This window comes from Trichogramma pretiosum, unplaced genomic scaffold (assembly GCF_000599845.2).
Source record: "Trichogramma pretiosum strain Unisexual culture from Peru unplaced genomic scaffold, Tpre_2.0 scaffold4, whole genome shotgun sequence".
Classification (NCBI taxonomy): domain Eukaryota; kingdom Metazoa; phylum Arthropoda; class Insecta; order Hymenoptera; family Trichogrammatidae; genus Trichogramma; species Trichogramma pretiosum.
In genome coordinates, this window is record NW_019641688.1 from 1,760,938 (window position 1) to 1,777,286 (window position 16,349).

Sequence of the window (16,349 nt, forward strand, 5' to 3'; positions counted from 1 at the left end):
TAAAAACTAGTGAATTACTTTTTATTCGTTAAGTTATTTATGGATACATTTTTATACACAAAGACATTATTATGCGTCATCGAGTAAAAGAGAGATAGTTCAATTGTAATGGTGAGCATGAGTATGCCAGCTAACACATTTTCCTTTTGTTTCCATCTTTTTTTTTTCACCTTCCTTCGATTATTTTGTATTCATTCATTTTTTTCTAATCGTCATGTGAAAAGAACATTGCACTAGTATACAAATGGCTTACTGTACCGGTGAGTTCGGTGTTTTCGCGGGGGTACCGTAATGATTCCATTCGATTTCGAATTTTGACAAACAACGCAAATCGATTCAAAGTTTTATTTTATTTATGTATTTATAGAAGTTCATTGTGTATTTGTTTGTTTTGTGTGTTTGTGTGTATATATACGATTTCGTACATTGTATATATACATACGAGTGTATATTTTACAGTTACCTGCGTTTCGAAGATAATCTCATCACTTCCACAGGGCTTATACGATATTTATATATAATATAATATATATATCTTGTAAATATCATCGAGTTGGATGCTCGCGCGTGAAAATGCAATTCGGTTATTCCACAATTGTACACGTCCTTTTTTTTTAAGTGAAAAAAAATGAATCATCATTATAACATATGAACCGGTCGAAGGAACGCGATCGCTTCGCAATTGCCGATCAATTTACATATATTGCACGTTTTACGTTGAACTGACACACGGTTTACTCAACCGAGATGTCTTGATTTTCAAAATCGTTTATCCGCGATTGAGTTTCGTTTCATCGAATGTTTTCGTATTTGATGTGTGATAGTTGCTGAAAGTCAATTTGAGCGTTTGACAGTTCCGACAATTTTTCTATTTATTGAATTCGATCATTCGTTCAAGCACTTACATAAAACAAGATTCACTTTATTTGTTTCAGTGATTATACAACTTCGACACATTACAAGATTACATATTCGATCATTGCATTGGTATATATAATATATGGCAAAAAAGTATCTGCTTCATCGAAAAATTTACTTTTGAGATAATTTTTTCTTGTCTCACGCAAAAACTAAGAATTATTATTAACCTGTTTCTCAGTGAAACATTTTCTTTTGCTCATTATATCTACAAAAACATTATTTATATCACAAATTGTCGTATTCTGCTTTGTTGTTTTCTTAAATGCGAAAATGTTCATATACATATTTTTTTTAAATAATATATCTATCTATGCTAAAATTCCATACTCGTTAAGTCAAAACGCAAAAATTTAGAACAGTCACGTGTTTCTTTATTTGTTATTTCCTTAATTGACGATTTGCGATACGAGTTGCGATTCTCAATGAATAATATTGTAAAATATATGTATTTTTATATGTATCATTGGTGAAAAATGTGCCTTTTCTTAGGTGTATTAATTGTAATCGATCTCTTAATTTCGAACTTATACCGATATTACGAAAAATCATTTTTACACATTGAAATATATTTAGGTAAGGTAATTAACAGTTCTCAACTGCGACGACAGAAAGAAATTAACGATTAAAAAACTACCAAATAGCGAGTCATATTCATACACCCAAAAAACCAAATTACTTTGCATTCGAAACTAAGCGGAAGTTCCGAGCACTTTTTCAATATCGTTAAATTATTGCATTATAAAACATCCGTTTAAGTTTCTTGCAGTCAAAAATAAGTAAACGTCTTGCCTCCAACGATTCTTTCAATCATTTATTCGACAATCTTAAATTGACACAACGGCCTCGTCACTAAAAACTATATAAAAGTATAAGATACAAAGAATTTATAATAAAAATCATTATTTCAAATTATCAATAACAGTTTACTTTGTGCTAAAGGAATTTTTCATTCTCAACTTTAGTGAATAATATCCAAATTACTACAAAGTTTATTTTTTATAAATTTAAAATAATTTTTTAATAATACATTAGGATACTATCAACCAACCTTTTAAAAAATTGTAAACCAACGATTGTAAAGTTAACCAATGGTAAATATTTCACGTTAAAAACTAAGATAAATTATACAATTTCCATCATAAACATCAATGCATCAGATTTTATGATCCGAATTATTTGTTGTTCATTTTTTCGTATGAACTGGCATAAAAATAACATTGTATTTTTTACAATGCTCAAGAGAGATACAACAAAAGTAAGAATCATTAAAAACAAATTAATCAGTAACAAAACGAAATAGGATATTCGTTTAAAGATCACAATTACACTTTTAAAACTATCAACAAATTAACTCAACTTTTTAACGATGTACCCGAGGCCGTCGCATTTTTATAAAAAAACTGTTATAGTTTTTTAAAATTTCTTTTATCAATTTTTTCCAAATGTATATTCGTAAACTATAATTAAATAATAAAATAAAAACAAGATCAATGAAATTTATATCTACAATCTGGTTAGATATCATTTAATAGTCATCGATATTAAATGATCATCTACAGTAAATTTACATTATCAGCGATGGTGTTTTTTGTTATTATTTGTAGTAATGGAACATGAAAAATATTTAAATTTATGAAAATCTTTTTTTCTAATACCAATATAGGCATTAGAACGAAAAGTATGAATATGAGTTGATTTTGCGTAAACCTTTCGACTCATTCAAAATATTTCTGGTAAGAAATAAGAAAAAAGAACAGTAAACGCTTATAGTAACATACGACACATTTGGTAGTTCGCTTTCGTCGCAATCGTCGTCTCTTGACGCGTATAAAAATATAACTCACTTTGAAAATAAACTAGATCTATGATACGAATAACATTGGTGAGGATATTGATGCTAATGATAAGGAACGTGCGATAGCGAGACAGCAAAAATGCTGCCGTTGTTGATGATGCTGGATAGCCAGATCATGCGGGAATGGGCGTTTTGTGACTTCGAATCGATGAGGCTAGACGTCGATGAATGCATGGGCCTTCGCATGGACGAGTGGGGCATCGGAACTTTTGCTCCAAACGACAGCCGTTCGTCCTGATTACCTTCATCATAGCCTGCAAATTGATTTATTGATTTATTACAGTGTCAAATTCCGGATCGATGAATGATCCTAATAATCCTTGTCGTTCTTTTCTTACCTGGAACAGCTGTACTTCGGTTATTGCGGGTTCTACATCTGGAACAATGACTGGTTCATCTGAATCTGCAAGAAAATCAGTTAGCATATTCATTATGGCAAATGAATTTGCTATAGAGGAAAATGTTATTAATATGACCGTCACCCATGATGATAGCTTCTATGTTAGTGAATATTTTGAACATGCACGTTAAGAATACTAAACGCTGACACATTTTACACTACTCTTGTGATTTTTAAAAATTTATAAAACAAACGAATTTTGTCCATGAAATAAAAGCTGTTTCAAATCTTGAGGTAAAATTAATAAAAATCAATAAGTTGTAACTTGACATTAAATGAAAGGCGAAATTATGTAATTCGTTGAATAATCTCAAAGCATGCAGGTTAAAATATAATTCAAAGATGATTTGATGAGATGAAAATAATGCCCAATGGTCCCAAGGTAGATAAAGGATTGGATTAACTATCGACAGAAGGGAGTCGAAAACAGTACCTGCTATTGGTTCGGGTACTTGAGCTCTACCGTGGACCAACGTGTACAAATCGGGAGAGGCGTTGCGCCAGGGCGACATGTAAGGCGCCTGTGCCCTCTCGTTGCTGCGACCGCTGCCGACGCTGTTGCCGAACATCGATCGCGAGCTGTGCTGATGCGGCTGCTGCTGCATGCCGCTGGTACTGGGTCCACTCTCTCGGATGTACAGGACGTCCTGCTGGCTCCAGGGATTCGTGGGGTACGGGGCTCGCCTCTCCATTCTGAAGTTGCGGCCGTTGTTCGGGTACCAGTTGTAGCGCGCCGTCGAGCGACGATTCACGGTGTTGAGCGAGTCGTCGGTGCTGGGGCCGGCGGACGCGCGCCAAGGCGGTGGATTCTCCGGATAATTCGGGTGCCACATCGACGAGCGCGACGAGATCCGATCGTTGCGCGGAGCCTGGTTCGCGCCCGGCACTTGATTCGTCAAGAGGCCCGACGTGGCCGTGTGCGTGGACGGGAACGGTGGTGCGTTCGCCGAGCTGCGATGGTGTGGACGCCTCAGGAACGTCGGCGCTGGATTCATGCTCGGGCCGTTCGAGATCGGCGGTGGAGCTGCTACAAGTTCAAGCATACGAAAGCATACAAATAATCATTAGTTTCCAAAATTTTCTGGACCAATTCGATAAAAATATCAATACGTTTAAATTGCCAGAACGAGTGAGTATGGTACATGAAAAAAAAGTTAATTCGTGTTCTCTGTTGGTTCTTGGTCAACACTTGGTTAAAACAGCGCATTGTCGCCTGCCTAAACCCGAACTGAATTTTCCAATTTCAAATCTCATCTCTCAATCGATCCGGCATCCATCGTAATGCACACGTGTTTTTTTTTTTTTTTTTGTCAACTTACAAAGTGACTGATTCAAATTTATTTCGGCCTGTCTTATTGGTAAACACACTGGGCAATCATCCACTACGCGACAATCTCTCCAGTGATTAACAATCTCTTTGCCCGGCACTTGACACACATTGCATCCGGTGCTCTGACACGTTGACATGTGAGTAATAAGATTTTTAGTTTCACGACAAAAAGGCAACGTGCACAGGAGCAGCACGTCGTTCTCCTGGTTCTCGCGCTGCTGGCACTTAAACGAGTGAGCTAAATTTTTTATCGATTCCGGTGCCGTATTGGAGGAATTTCCAGGAACTTCCAATTGTATTGCATTTGCAACTGTGCTTTGCAAGAAGCGATCTAAAAAAACAAAAAAAAACGACCGTATTTATGAAAACAATGTTTCAAGTTATATGTCACATTCATTAAATAAGCTTCCTACTATTAGACGGTGGTATTTCCGTTCTTAAGTCATGGAAATTTTGGACGAGTTCTGAAATATCGTTCGTACGGACACGTCTCAACATAGGATAGCAAGTAGACGTTGCAGACGCATTATAGCCAGGGAAATTCGAGGATTGTCTTCGCGGTTCTACGTATGGAGGAGACACAAGATCGACGGCAACGGATTGTGAAGATGGTCTAGAAAGTACTTCATACGGTGCAAATCGTCGGGAAGAAGCGGGACGAAGGGTCCTTGAATCAGAAGAGGACGAAGAAGAAGACCTCGAGCTCGGCCCATTTGCGAATGGCACACTGTGCTGCGACGAACGCGCCATAGATGACCGATTAGTGTTGGGCGTCACTTTTTGTACAATATATATCGAAGGTATCGGTATAATATTTACTAAAGATGGCGAAGTACTCGTCCTGGGCGGTGGCCTATACTCATCCGAAATTGGGAAGCACACTGTATCGGGTGGCAGTCTAAGTATAGGTATCGCGCGCCTAGGAATCGGGTTCACGAGGCATGGTGAACTCGACCTAGGGATGGTGATGGAGCCGACTGTGTTAACACTATTGTCCGGTCGTACAGGACGTACGGGTCTTGCGTCTGTTTCATCGTCTGCAGTAATAATGATTCGGGAACATGGTTCGGCTGCTTGTTGCAATCGTCTACATAACTCAGTTATTTCTCGATCACTTGTGGAGGATGATCGCCGTCGAGATTGTCGAGACCGCGATCTACTTCGCGTTTGCTTCTGGAGTCTTGTGCTTCGACTCGATCTCATTTTTGATTTCAATATCTGTTCAACTACTTTCGACGAACACGAAATATCTCAACGATGGTCGATTAGACAAATTCAAGAACTACACTATTCAGTGTTGTATTGGCGCAAAACTATTACGCAAAGAGACACACTCATCTGGCAAGGCTTTATTTATTTGTCAACAACGAATTCGCACGCGCGTGAGTCCCGAATTGCTCTAAGCACACTTGTTTTGGAAACTCGATCGACAGCAGAAGAAGAAGAAGAAGAAGAAGAAGAGGCAGCATCAGCAGACAGATGTATTTCTATGTGAGATTTGTATTAGCGATATACCTAATAGTTGTTGATTGTGATTAGCCTGCTGTAACGTCGTCGTTCTGCTATACGTGCAGTAAGGCACGCTGGTAATGACAGGCACGACACCGGGCGGCGGCGGAGGCGGTGGTGCCTCGGAGCCGTGCAGGCGCGGGCTGCTCGCCACGTTGTTCGAGTACGTCGTCGGGCTGCCCGGATAGACGATTCCGAGGGCCTCGTACGTGCGACGAATGTCCGGCACGCCTCCGTAAAATTGGACCGATGGTTGGTTCGTGTTACCTGCAGTGAAAAAAGTCATTATAGGTACGTTAAAACGTGATAGGTAGCTCTTGACGTTAATGATCGAGCGATCACTCACTTCCACGTTTGTGGAGGTAATAATGGCATCGTTTCGCCATCAGATCGTAGTACTGCGTCATCGAGTTGGCGACTCTGTGTGTTTCGTTTTCGACGCCCGTTGCAATCGAGATGGCCGCGTGCATTCGGGCTTCCATCGAGTTGCCTTGGGTGTCCGGTGTCGTGGAAAGTATTTGCGCCCTTTAACGGAATAATAGAAAGTCATTAATCGTCTCAATGACGCACAAATTACTCAAAAAGAGACAGAGATAGAGAACGAGAGAGAACATTAGCTAAACAAAGGCATAAACTGTATCTCGAGTTGATATAACTTGTTTAACGTCGATAAGATAACAACAAAAAAGCCTAAAAATACAGAGTTGAATAAATTATTCAAGGCATTATCTGTAAAAGAGAAACGAAGGCTCACATTTTGCGAATCAGTCGATTTCTAACGTTGAACGTGACGCTCTTGTGCCACTCCTTGGACTGCATCCTGCTGATAGGCATCTGCTGGGGGGCATTAACTATGCTGCTGTTCTCCGATAACACGCCGGGCACGGCCTCGCCGGGTCCGAGCAATCTCGGCTGCGAGGGATTGACGTATGTACCGACCGCCGGTGCCGACTGTATCATGGAGTGCAACAAACTTCCACTGCCGAGACCACCGTGATCCACCGAGTTGCACGAGAACAGGGGATCACTGTTTCCTCCGCCTCCACCTCCACCCCCACTGACGTTGCCACCATTATTGTGGCCTCCTCCGCCTGGAAAAGCTCGGGCGACGTTAGTCGTCGAAGACGTAGTCGTCGGGCGTTGTTGTTGTTGTTTGGATGATGGAGTTTGTGGTGGTGGTGGTAGTGGAGGTGGTGGCGGATGTTGTAGTTGCAGGTGAAAATGGTTGTTGATATTGTTGTTGTTGTGGTAGTGGTTTTGTTGTTGTTGGTGGTGGTGGTGGTGGTGGTATTGTTGTTGGAGGTGGTGGGCGCGTGGTGATCGTGATACTTTTAGAAAGAAAAGAAAAAACAAAACAAGCCATTAGTCGAAGTAAATAATGCACGAAAGCCGAGCATAGATTTATATAATTTCGATTGAGCCCCATTCATAGAATAAAAGAGTCTAATATTTCATGCAGCATTTATAATGAAATGCGCGCGTCAATCATGTGAAATACAAGCGTCGTTAAACGTCGACGGTCTGAAAAATCGTATAAATCGTCGCACGTGAGTCATCGAAAGCTCTCGCGTCAATACTAATAATTCTTCAAATATAAAAAAATCGGAATAAAGTATAAGGCGCAAAAAAGTAATTGACAAAAAAAAATCAACGTACAAGTTTGTGCAAGCAACAAAGTACCTATTGGTATGGTGCTGCTCGAGACCTCGTGAACCATGGTGCCACCGGCGCCGCTGCCGCGACTCGGGCGCGGCGTGCTCATCGAGCTGGTCACGGGTATTCTCATGGAGCCACCCGTACCCACGGGCTCCTCGGGGAATATGTTGACCGACGTGGCCGAGTGGGCGAGGCCGGGCTGGCTGTACGACTGCGTCACAGGAGCTGTGGAAAAATGGAATACAAACGTAATGACCATAAGGCGAACATGAAGTGAAGAGTTGGATATCTGTATTTATGCCGCAAGCTTACCTTGTTCCCCGAAACCGTAACTATTTTGTTGTAGTAATTGAATATGGTTGGCAGCTGTGGACGAGGTCGTACTGCTCGGCGGAATAAATTGTTGACTAGTCACCAGAGCGGGGAAACCTGTAAAAAAAGAATAGAGCGTTTCAGTTAACGTCTCGTGACTTGAAAGTTTTAAGCTTGGTTATAAGTATAAGCGTCTACTTTTTTTGGTATTAGATCATACGAGAAGAGAAAAAAAATATGTGCTTAAACTGGCTGTATCGAATAATAATTTTGACGGGTCGTGAATGAGATAGAAAGACAGAGAGAAATAGAGTAAGAGAGAGAGAAGTAGATATAATACAGAAAAAGAGCATGTGTGTTATTATACACTTTAAAGATCTACGTGTGTTTGTTGTGGCGTGGTGGGGTAGGGAGGAGGCTGAGATAATCCAATCGAATTGAGAATCTGATGGTTTTATTTTTCTCGAATTGAAATGTTATGTAGTCAAGAATAACAAATCGATCGATTTACCGTATCCTGACTGTATTTTATGAATTTCTTCTTTCGCAAGAATAAAGTACTGCGCTCTAGACGTTGCCATCTTAAAGGCTTTACCCTCAATTTTTCTCGCAGCTGATATCCACTTTGGCAATCGGTTGTCCACGTTCTCGCCGTTTCTCGAGCTGTGCATTAACGCCTGCGATCTGCGTGTGTGCAGCAGCAGCAGAGCAGCACGTTGCCATCGCGTCGAGCGAGCGCACAGAGACAAAAAAGGAAAATGATCAGCAAAAGGATTTTTCACGAGAGATGTAGCGCTCCAAAGCGAGAGCTCGGCGCTACGCTAATGCGCTTTTTTTCTTTCTTTTCTTTTGGTAATGTAAGAGAGAGACTTACATTTTGTAGACGAAACGATTTCGACTGTCGGGCGCGATGGCGTGCCGCCAGTCCGGGCCAGGAGCGGATAGCTGTCCAAATTCCTGCACCGGATTCAGGCCTAAGCTGCCACCGCCCATCGACATGGCAGCCATGTTCATGTCCGCGTCTCTATCTTGGCCCGCTAAGAAGCCGAATGGTACCATATTGGATCTAGCATCTGCAAATATTCGTGAGCAAACGAGAGAGTCAGAACAACGCAGCAGAAACGCACGACGGCGATGGTGGTGGTGGCGGTAGATTACGGTTCAAAAAAAAAACGAGCGAGAGCGAGAGAGACAAAACGACACGCACGGAGAGTAGAGTAGAGACCTCATCGAGTCTAATACCGGCCGCCTAGAGGATACATCGTGTACACACAGGTCGAGCCGGGTACATGCGCAACATGACGCAGTACGTGTCAATCGTACGAGTCTGACAGCTTTTCTGTGGATTTCTCTCGCCCCGTCTCTGTCTCTCTTTTGCGCTTAAACGCGGTCAGCAGAATGAGCAGCAGCTCCAACTCGGGGTCGCTCGCACGTATATACGACGAGAAAGAAACGTGGCAGCAGCAGCACGAGCACACCGGCACACGAGTAGTGATGTGCACACGAGCACCCGAGAGAGAAGACCATTATCGCGTCGACGTGAGTGCGCGAGCGAGGCGAGCTTACGTAATTTTTATATGTACAAGCGCGTCGAGGAGAGCTTACAATATAAAAGCAGCGCTTTGTTTGTCGCTACGACGCGCTTCGTTTGCGCGCGACGTTATAATTCCTAAATAGTAGATAAATACGTTCAATCGAATTTGAAAAAGTTTGCTTAGTCTAGATGTTGCCTCGTGGGTTCATCGAACGCCAGCCTGCCTGCCTGACTGCTTCGTTAGATATATACAAAGTCGACGACGACCGCAATCGATTTCCCCGCGCGCGCGCGCGATTATTATCCCGCGTAAAGTAGTACTAACGCGGCGTTCCTCACACACGGTGCTCTCGTGTGTCAACCCAAATTGGACCCCCAATTTCCATACGTATCTTTTTTCCTTTCTCGGAAGAAACGATGCGAGCGAGCATGAGCACAAGAAAGCGCTCGCACGAACGGCTCTCTTTGTGGAAAGCACAGAAATAAAATAATGGCAAAACTTATCAATCTCTCTCTCTCTCTCTGAGTATTGCCTCGACAGCATAGCGCTCGCTCGCGATAAGTTTACAGCTCGAGATAATGTTTCGACAGCTGGGCCTATATAATACGCAACTCGTTCTCTCTCGACTTGCGCGAGTTCGCAATTTTTGCCGTGTGGGCAATTTTATTTTTTGCTTGAAAATTTATGCGAAACGATCAACGGGGATATCATCGCTTTCTTCGCGAGCGCTACTATACGCGAAATTATACTAATTCCAGCGTTAGTATTCGCTTGCGTCGACGCGCAAGGCCACACCGAGCGCAATGGTAATTTTTTTTTTTTCATTTTGAATTATCGAATATAGCTCTTAAGCTCGAGGCAGCTCGATAATGAAGTAATTTAAGAAATTTCTCCTGCGCAGAATGGCCTCTCTCGCTCGATCTTCTCTCATCAGCCTCTACGAGTTAATGAACAGAAACGTATGTGTATATAATTCGGAACTATTCGGTGTCCGTTCACCGCCGAATGGTCGAAACGAACGAAGAAAGAGAGAAAAAACGATATGTGAACCGTCGAAACGATACGGTGTAAAGTATGTTATAGAGAATATGGGAAGCCGAAGCGAGGCGAGTCGAGCTCTGCTCTGCTCCGCTCGTGTGTCGGATTCGTTGGGATTTGTTTGAACCTCTCGAGGATGACTAAAAAAAATATCAAAAAAAAAACTCCAACTATACACACATGCACACACTCGCACCGTGGACAGAGAGAAAGAGTCTTTTAAAGCAACAGCGGCAGCAGGAGAGCCAGCCAAGCCAGCCGCAGCAGTGCGCTGTGGCCCCGCTTCCGACAGGCAGCAGAGCGGCATGGCAGGCAGACTCACTCTCGCACATGCACACACGTACATATTATAATGCCTATATACACACACCCACAGACTCACGCAAAGACCCACAGACACAGAGAGAAAGAGAGACCAATGCTGCAGCTCTGTAGATCAAGTTAAGCGTGTGCCTGTGAGCACGTATACATAGACGTATAGGTACACATGTATTGTAGAGAGAAAGAGAGAGAGAAATTGTGTGTATTACGTGTTGCATGCAAGTGTGTGAAAGAGAGAGAGAGAGAAAGAAGTGCTATGGCTCCAACGACGAGCACACTCAGCAGACGCACAAACACATGCACACGGAGACTCTTGTGTGCACACGGCTGACTGTGTGTACATGTATGGCCTCTCCCCTAAGAGCCGCAGCAGCAGATTTCCACCCCTGTCATTAGATGCGTGGTGTGCTGCAGCATAGCTCTATATACATGTACTATATAGCAAGGAGGTGCACAACAGCCGACGCGCGTATGATTACACATTCACCTCTTCGCGAAGGTTCAAAAAGACTACGACGACGAGGAACAACGTCGTATATACATACAGTCGGGGAGGCGGCGGTCGAGCCGAGTGGGGGTACGACAGGAAAGGAGGAGAGCCGATTGAAATCCAAACAAAACCCTACGCACATATACACTTACATATACACAGCGATGCTATATGCATGTATGCATGTGTGTACCTTACTGCAGTCTCTTTCGGCCCCGTGTGTGTCAATACATCACACACGTGGGGAACATGGCTGCACAGAAACGACTAAGAAGAGAGCGCCGCAGCAGCAGAGAAAACAACAAGGTGCATCGCAAAATTTCGCTTTTAAATTTTGCCCTTGGGTCAGTTCTAGCTTAAAGCCAACGAGATCGATTGTAGAACACGACGACGAACAAAAAAAGGAAGAAGAAATAGAGCCCCGAATTAATCGGCATCTCCTCTCTCTGCTGCTCTATCGGTAAACGTTGAATAAAATATATCGTGAACGCAGCGCACACAACGGCTCGGCCGCGATGTATCGACCTTTTTTCATTTTCAATTATTATTATTTTTGTTCTTTTTGTTCTTATCGCCTAGCACACATCGTCGCGATTTGCGAATGGCCAATTGTGACGACGACTATAATACGAACACACATACCTACATACACACATCGACTATGTATGCAAGTATAAAATAATGTGCGACATTCGACGACGACGACCAGTAGTAATATAACCAGCCACGAACTACAACAACGACGTGTACTATATAGAGGCCTGATAACACGATGGACATAAACATAACAACATAAAAATGGAAAATAATAATCACAATCATAACAATAATAATCATAATAACAAGAGTATATAAAAAGTATAAAAAAAAAGTAACGCCAGCCATGAAAGCATAATAGAGTAGAGTCGTACACGTAGTATATAATAAGGACAACAACAATAAATAAATACAAACCTATGAAGTTGCCGTTGGGTGTGAGACTGGGCAGCGGCGGCTCGGACATTCGCGAGCGCTTGTAGCCCGGTGGGCCCTGCTGCAGCAAGTATTCGTCCATCATCTTGGGTGTTACGTTATTTCGTTTTTATCGTTGCATGCCGAGAACAATAAAAAAGGGTAAAATAATAAGACTCGAGACAGATGTGGGTACAAAGAGAAAATAAAATAAAAAGTTTGACTTTAAAAAAGAAAAACAAAAATTAGTTCGAGATTGACGAGATATCGAAGGGTCGAACTTACGGGGCTGGTTGGGCTCGTCGTGGTCAACGACGAAAACCACACGTCGTCCGGAGGAGCGCAGTAACAGCAGCAAGAGCTGATATATCGTTTATCTGTGTGTGTTCACTCGCACACACGATCAACATGTACATACACGACGTACGTGTGTATGTATTGTATTGCACTACTATATATACGTATAGTATAGAGTTATGTATCACATGTGTGTATATTTATAGTTGTAAAGCGTTGCAGTAGCAGTAGGAGCACTCGACGATGACGCTCGCTCGCTCTGCGTTGTGTTAATCATCAACGCGCAACAACGACGAAGACGAAAGACGACGACGATGACGACTTTTGTTGGCGTATGGCGTGTGCACACACGTTTTTTTTTTTTTTTTTTTAATGTATATTATAAAATGCACACACTGCACTGCACTACGCGCACTCAGAGGCTGACCGTAAATGCCTCTCGCACATATATCTCGAATCAGCAGCACACGTGCAATAACGATTTATCGCTAGCCACACTAGGCTAGCCACTGAACACAGAAACACACAGCAAGTAATTTTCGATTAACGGCTACTGCTCGGTAGTAGCATAATGGCCGTGTGGCCGAGATACGCCGAGGAAAGCGCAGTAGTGGTAGTAGTAGAATTAGTAGTAGCAGAATTAGTGGTAGTAGTTTGTTGCGTGCTGCTGCTGGTGATGCGGGCGCTGCTGCTCATGCCAGGGCCGATCGTCCGAATCATTTTCAATAGCTATAGCGCGCCAAGGCTCCTCTTCTTGGGAGGGCTCTGGTCGTCGAGGAGGTTTTTTGGCGCATCCATGCGCCAGTCGAGACGGACCACCAACGCACTAACACCAACACACACCGAGTGCGCGCACCTACACACACACACACTCTCACGTTGATTCTCTCTCACTCACTCACCAACACGTATTATAATAATAATGTGTATTGCAGCACACTAGCAGTAGAGCACACTGCACATACACTTCACGATTCGCACTGCACTGCACTGCAACAGACGACGACGATATTATGGCTGGTATGCAATAACGTCGTAGTACTTGGGCATAACCGCCAGTACGAGCGACAGGCAGGCAGGCACTGCTTCGCTGCTGCTGCTGTTAGGTGTGCCAGAGGCTAGTCACTGGTGCGCCTCGAAAATCGAGTTCTAAACTCGCGAGGCGAGCAGCAGCGACGATAGATAGACAGCGAAAGAGAGAGAGAGAGAGAGAGAGCGAGAAACCTTGGCCAACTCGACAGACGAGACGGCACTGCTAGTGGCGAGTAGGTAGCGAGGTGTAGTGGATAGGTAGGTAGTAGCAGTCGTCGCGCGCACTAGTCACTAGACGCACGCAGCTCGCCTCTACTCTCTCGCAACTCGCCAGTTACTAGCAGGCTGCAAAACACTATGTGCCGTGCTGCTCTGCGCCAGCACACTCACACGGACACAACACCAAACGCACTCGCGAGCTACTGCTGCGAGCGAGCGAGATAGAGAGATCGAGAGCGCACTGACACCTACGCGTTTCTCACACACACACACACGCACACTCGAATTCGCACACACTTATGTATGCGCAGAGGAGAACAACACACGCTCGGCCGTATTATAATAATGTGCACTCCGCAGCAGAGCACTAGGCACTAGGCACTAGGCGCACATTATAATACACGGACTTTCAAGTTATATAGAGAGAGAGAGAGAGACTGCGTAAAACACACTCACGCACGCACTGCACATACAGACTCTGTTGTACTGCACTGCACTGCGCTACTGTTGCAGCCTGAAAAAGAGAAGAGAGAGATAGGGAGAGAGAGATGCGTATCCAGCACGAGACGATTGAACTCGTTTTCCAGCAGCAGCGAGTCTTGCGTCGTTGCACTTGTGCACCCCGACGACGACGTAGTTGTGATATTGTTTTTTTTGGTTTTGAATTTTTGAAGTGAAACCTCTTTACTTTTATTGTTCGTCGATACGTAGTGCACGAGGCGAGTTATAGAGGACGCACTTGCATTATAGTACGTAGTTTCGAGATAGTAACGTGTGCACGCGAGGCTCCGCGTACTGCGCACGCTTGTATATCAGTGTCCCCGACGACGAGGTTCCCTAGGTTTCGTTGTTTCTTTTTTCAATTCAACTTCTTTCTTTCTTTCTTCAGCTCCTCGGAACAACGAGAGAGGCTAAGCTATGAGCGATAACTCAGCTCGATCGAAGCAAGCAGCACCGAAGCACACTTTTGTAAACGAGGAATTCGCAATCGCTCTCCTCGGCACAGCGCGCCGAGCAGCACACATAAATAACAACGTGGTGTACGTATGTATCTATATGTGCGCGCAATGCTATATAAGCGACACAGTCACGCTGACGGGCACTGCTACTGCTGCTGCAACAACACAGCACACGTTTTAACGTTATATAGTTATGTATGTACTTGGTATGTATCACAGCTCTCGCCGCGACTCGTCGAGACTCTGCTGCGCGCTATACGACGCTGCTACGCTGTTGCGACTTCGGAGCAGCAGCATCAGGCTGGCTCTCGCTAAACTCGCATATTCGCAACTCGGCTATACCCAAACAGTCGGGTACAAAAGACCAAAAGTGTTTCCCCACGCTCGCGTGCTCCCCTCTCCTCCTCTCTATATAATACTCGGCGCTTCCACTCCTCCAACTGCTGCTGCTGCGCCAAGAGTTGGCTTGCCAATCTGACACCCCCGTCGTGTGCTGCTGCTGCTGCTGCTACTGTGAATAAGCAGCGTGGAGGAGAGATCTCGCGTGTGTGTGACTATGTATATACACGCGAGAAATACGAACGCCAACATGCCAGCAGAATTGCAAATACAGCGAAACCCTCCCCTCCTGGTTTCTCCCTCTCTCTCTACTCTCCCTCTATATGTTATTCGAGGCAGCAGGCAAGCACTCCCCTCTTTGGCTCTGTACCGAGAGAGATTCGCCTGCTTTTATTCCGCTTCTTCGTCTGCTTTTTAAGCTCGCCAAAAGCAGCAGCAGCAGCATTTCAGTGTCTTATGTATGAAAAATATGGCACGTTACACACGCAAAGCGAAACGTCTCTCTCACTCATCCGCTTCGTAAGACTCGTCTTCGTCGTCTCCTTTAATTCATACCCATATGTATGTGTGTAATACTTGCACACTTTTTTATTTAATGCGTATTATAATGTTTTGCCATCCTCGTTGTTAGTCAATTCAGCTGTTTCACGCGTTATACCGAGTAAAAGCCGCGTTGACGTTTTTTTTTAATTTATATCGCCTGCTTGCCTCGGGTATCGTATCATCGTCATCAACGTTGGGTGCCAGCAACGTTGCTGCTGCTGTCGATTGCGTCGTCGCAAGTATAATACTTGTAAACTGCCAACGCGATGCTCGCAAGCCCGACACAATATTAATGCGTTATAACATAAGCGTCGCCGCTAATGTAACTCGTTGCTCAACGGATCTCAATGATGTCTGCGCCTCTTTGTATATAGCACGTGCGTGTAAGCAGCGCAGGTGTATGCACCGAGAGCAGCAGCACCAGCAGCACCTGCGTGCGAGAGCGTTATTTTTTCTTTCAATTTCCAATGTGTGTGCTTGCCTGTGTACATCGCTCATTGTACGTTTGCGCCTGAGCGTATCACACGCATAGGAGAGGAGCAACGATCCAATTGTATTTTCAGCTGTCCCCCGTACTCGAAGGTCTCTCACCGAGCCGAGCTTTTCGAACGATTGTTGCTGTACCTATAGATGCGGGGGCGC

At 43.9% G+C, this 16,349-nt stretch overlaps 3 protein-coding genes across 7 annotated transcripts in view; 1 reads left to right on the forward strand and 2 right to left on the reverse strand.

Annotated features, from left to right (window-relative positions):
- LOC106656200 lies at positions 1-15,142 on the reverse strand. 5 transcript variants are annotated; one of them, XM_023461556.1, is made up of 13 exons: positions 12,604-15,141; positions 12,322-12,424; positions 8,858-9,056; positions 8,495-8,667; positions 7,984-8,100; positions 7,696-7,896; positions 6,770-7,343; positions 6,362-6,540; positions 6,022-6,282; positions 4,496-4,837; positions 3,610-4,203; positions 3,115-3,179; positions 1-3,030 (listed from the first exon to the last, which is right to left on the reverse strand). In XM_023461556.1, exons 2-13 carry the CDS (start codon positions 12,422-12,424, stop codon positions 2,890-2,892), a joined length of 2,949 nt encoding a protein of 982 aa, XP_023317324.1. In that variant the 5' UTR covers positions 12,604-15,141; the 3' UTR covers positions 1-2,889. The 5 variants fall into 5 exon arrangements, with proteins under 5 accessions (XP_023317324.1, XP_014232437.1, XP_023317325.1 ...); XM_014376951.2 differs by having other exon boundaries at positions 7,672-7,896; XM_023461557.1 differs by having other exon boundaries at positions 6,770-7,106; positions 12,604-15,140.
- LOC106656203 lies at positions 5,144-6,008 on the reverse strand. The gene is made up of 2 exons (XM_014376957.2): positions 5,326-6,008; positions 5,144-5,233 (listed from the first exon to the last, which is right to left on the reverse strand). Exons 1-2 carry the CDS (start codon positions 5,707-5,709, stop codon positions 5,180-5,182), a joined length of 438 nt encoding a protein of 145 aa, XP_014232443.1. The 5' UTR covers positions 5,710-6,008; the 3' UTR covers positions 5,144-5,179.
- Positions 6,236-16,349, forward strand: part of LOC106656042 (phospholipase D2) — a 27,348-nt gene continuing 17,234 nt past the window's right edge. The window contains exon 1 of the mRNA XM_023461553.1: positions 6,236-6,306. The gene's annotated coding sequence lies outside the window, so the exon portion shown is untranslated. The remainder of the gene's footprint in view (positions 6,307-16,349) is intronic.

Bases quoted from the DNA above. Each gene is read 5' to 3' on its own strand.
- LOC106656203 (XM_014376957.2), bottom strand. From the start codon at position 5,709: ATGAGATCGAGTCGAAGCACAAGACTCCAGAAGCAAACGCGAAGTAGA. The intron at 5,234-5,325 runs GTAAATATTATA...GTCGCAGCACAG, and splicing joins CGAGTACTTCGCCATCTTTA to TGTGCCATTCGCAAATGGGC.
- LOC106656200 (XM_014376951.2), bottom strand. From the start codon at position 12,424: ATGATGGACGAATACTTGCTGCAGCAGGGCCCACCGGGCTACAAGCGC. The intron at 7,897-7,983 runs GTAAGCTTGCGG...ATTTTTCCACAG, and splicing joins TTACGGTTTCGGGGAACAAG to CTCCTGTGACGCAGTCGTAC. The intron at 6,283-6,361 runs GTGAGTGATCGC...TTTTCACTGCAG, and splicing joins TTACCTCCACAAACGTGGAA to GTAACACGAACCAACCATCG.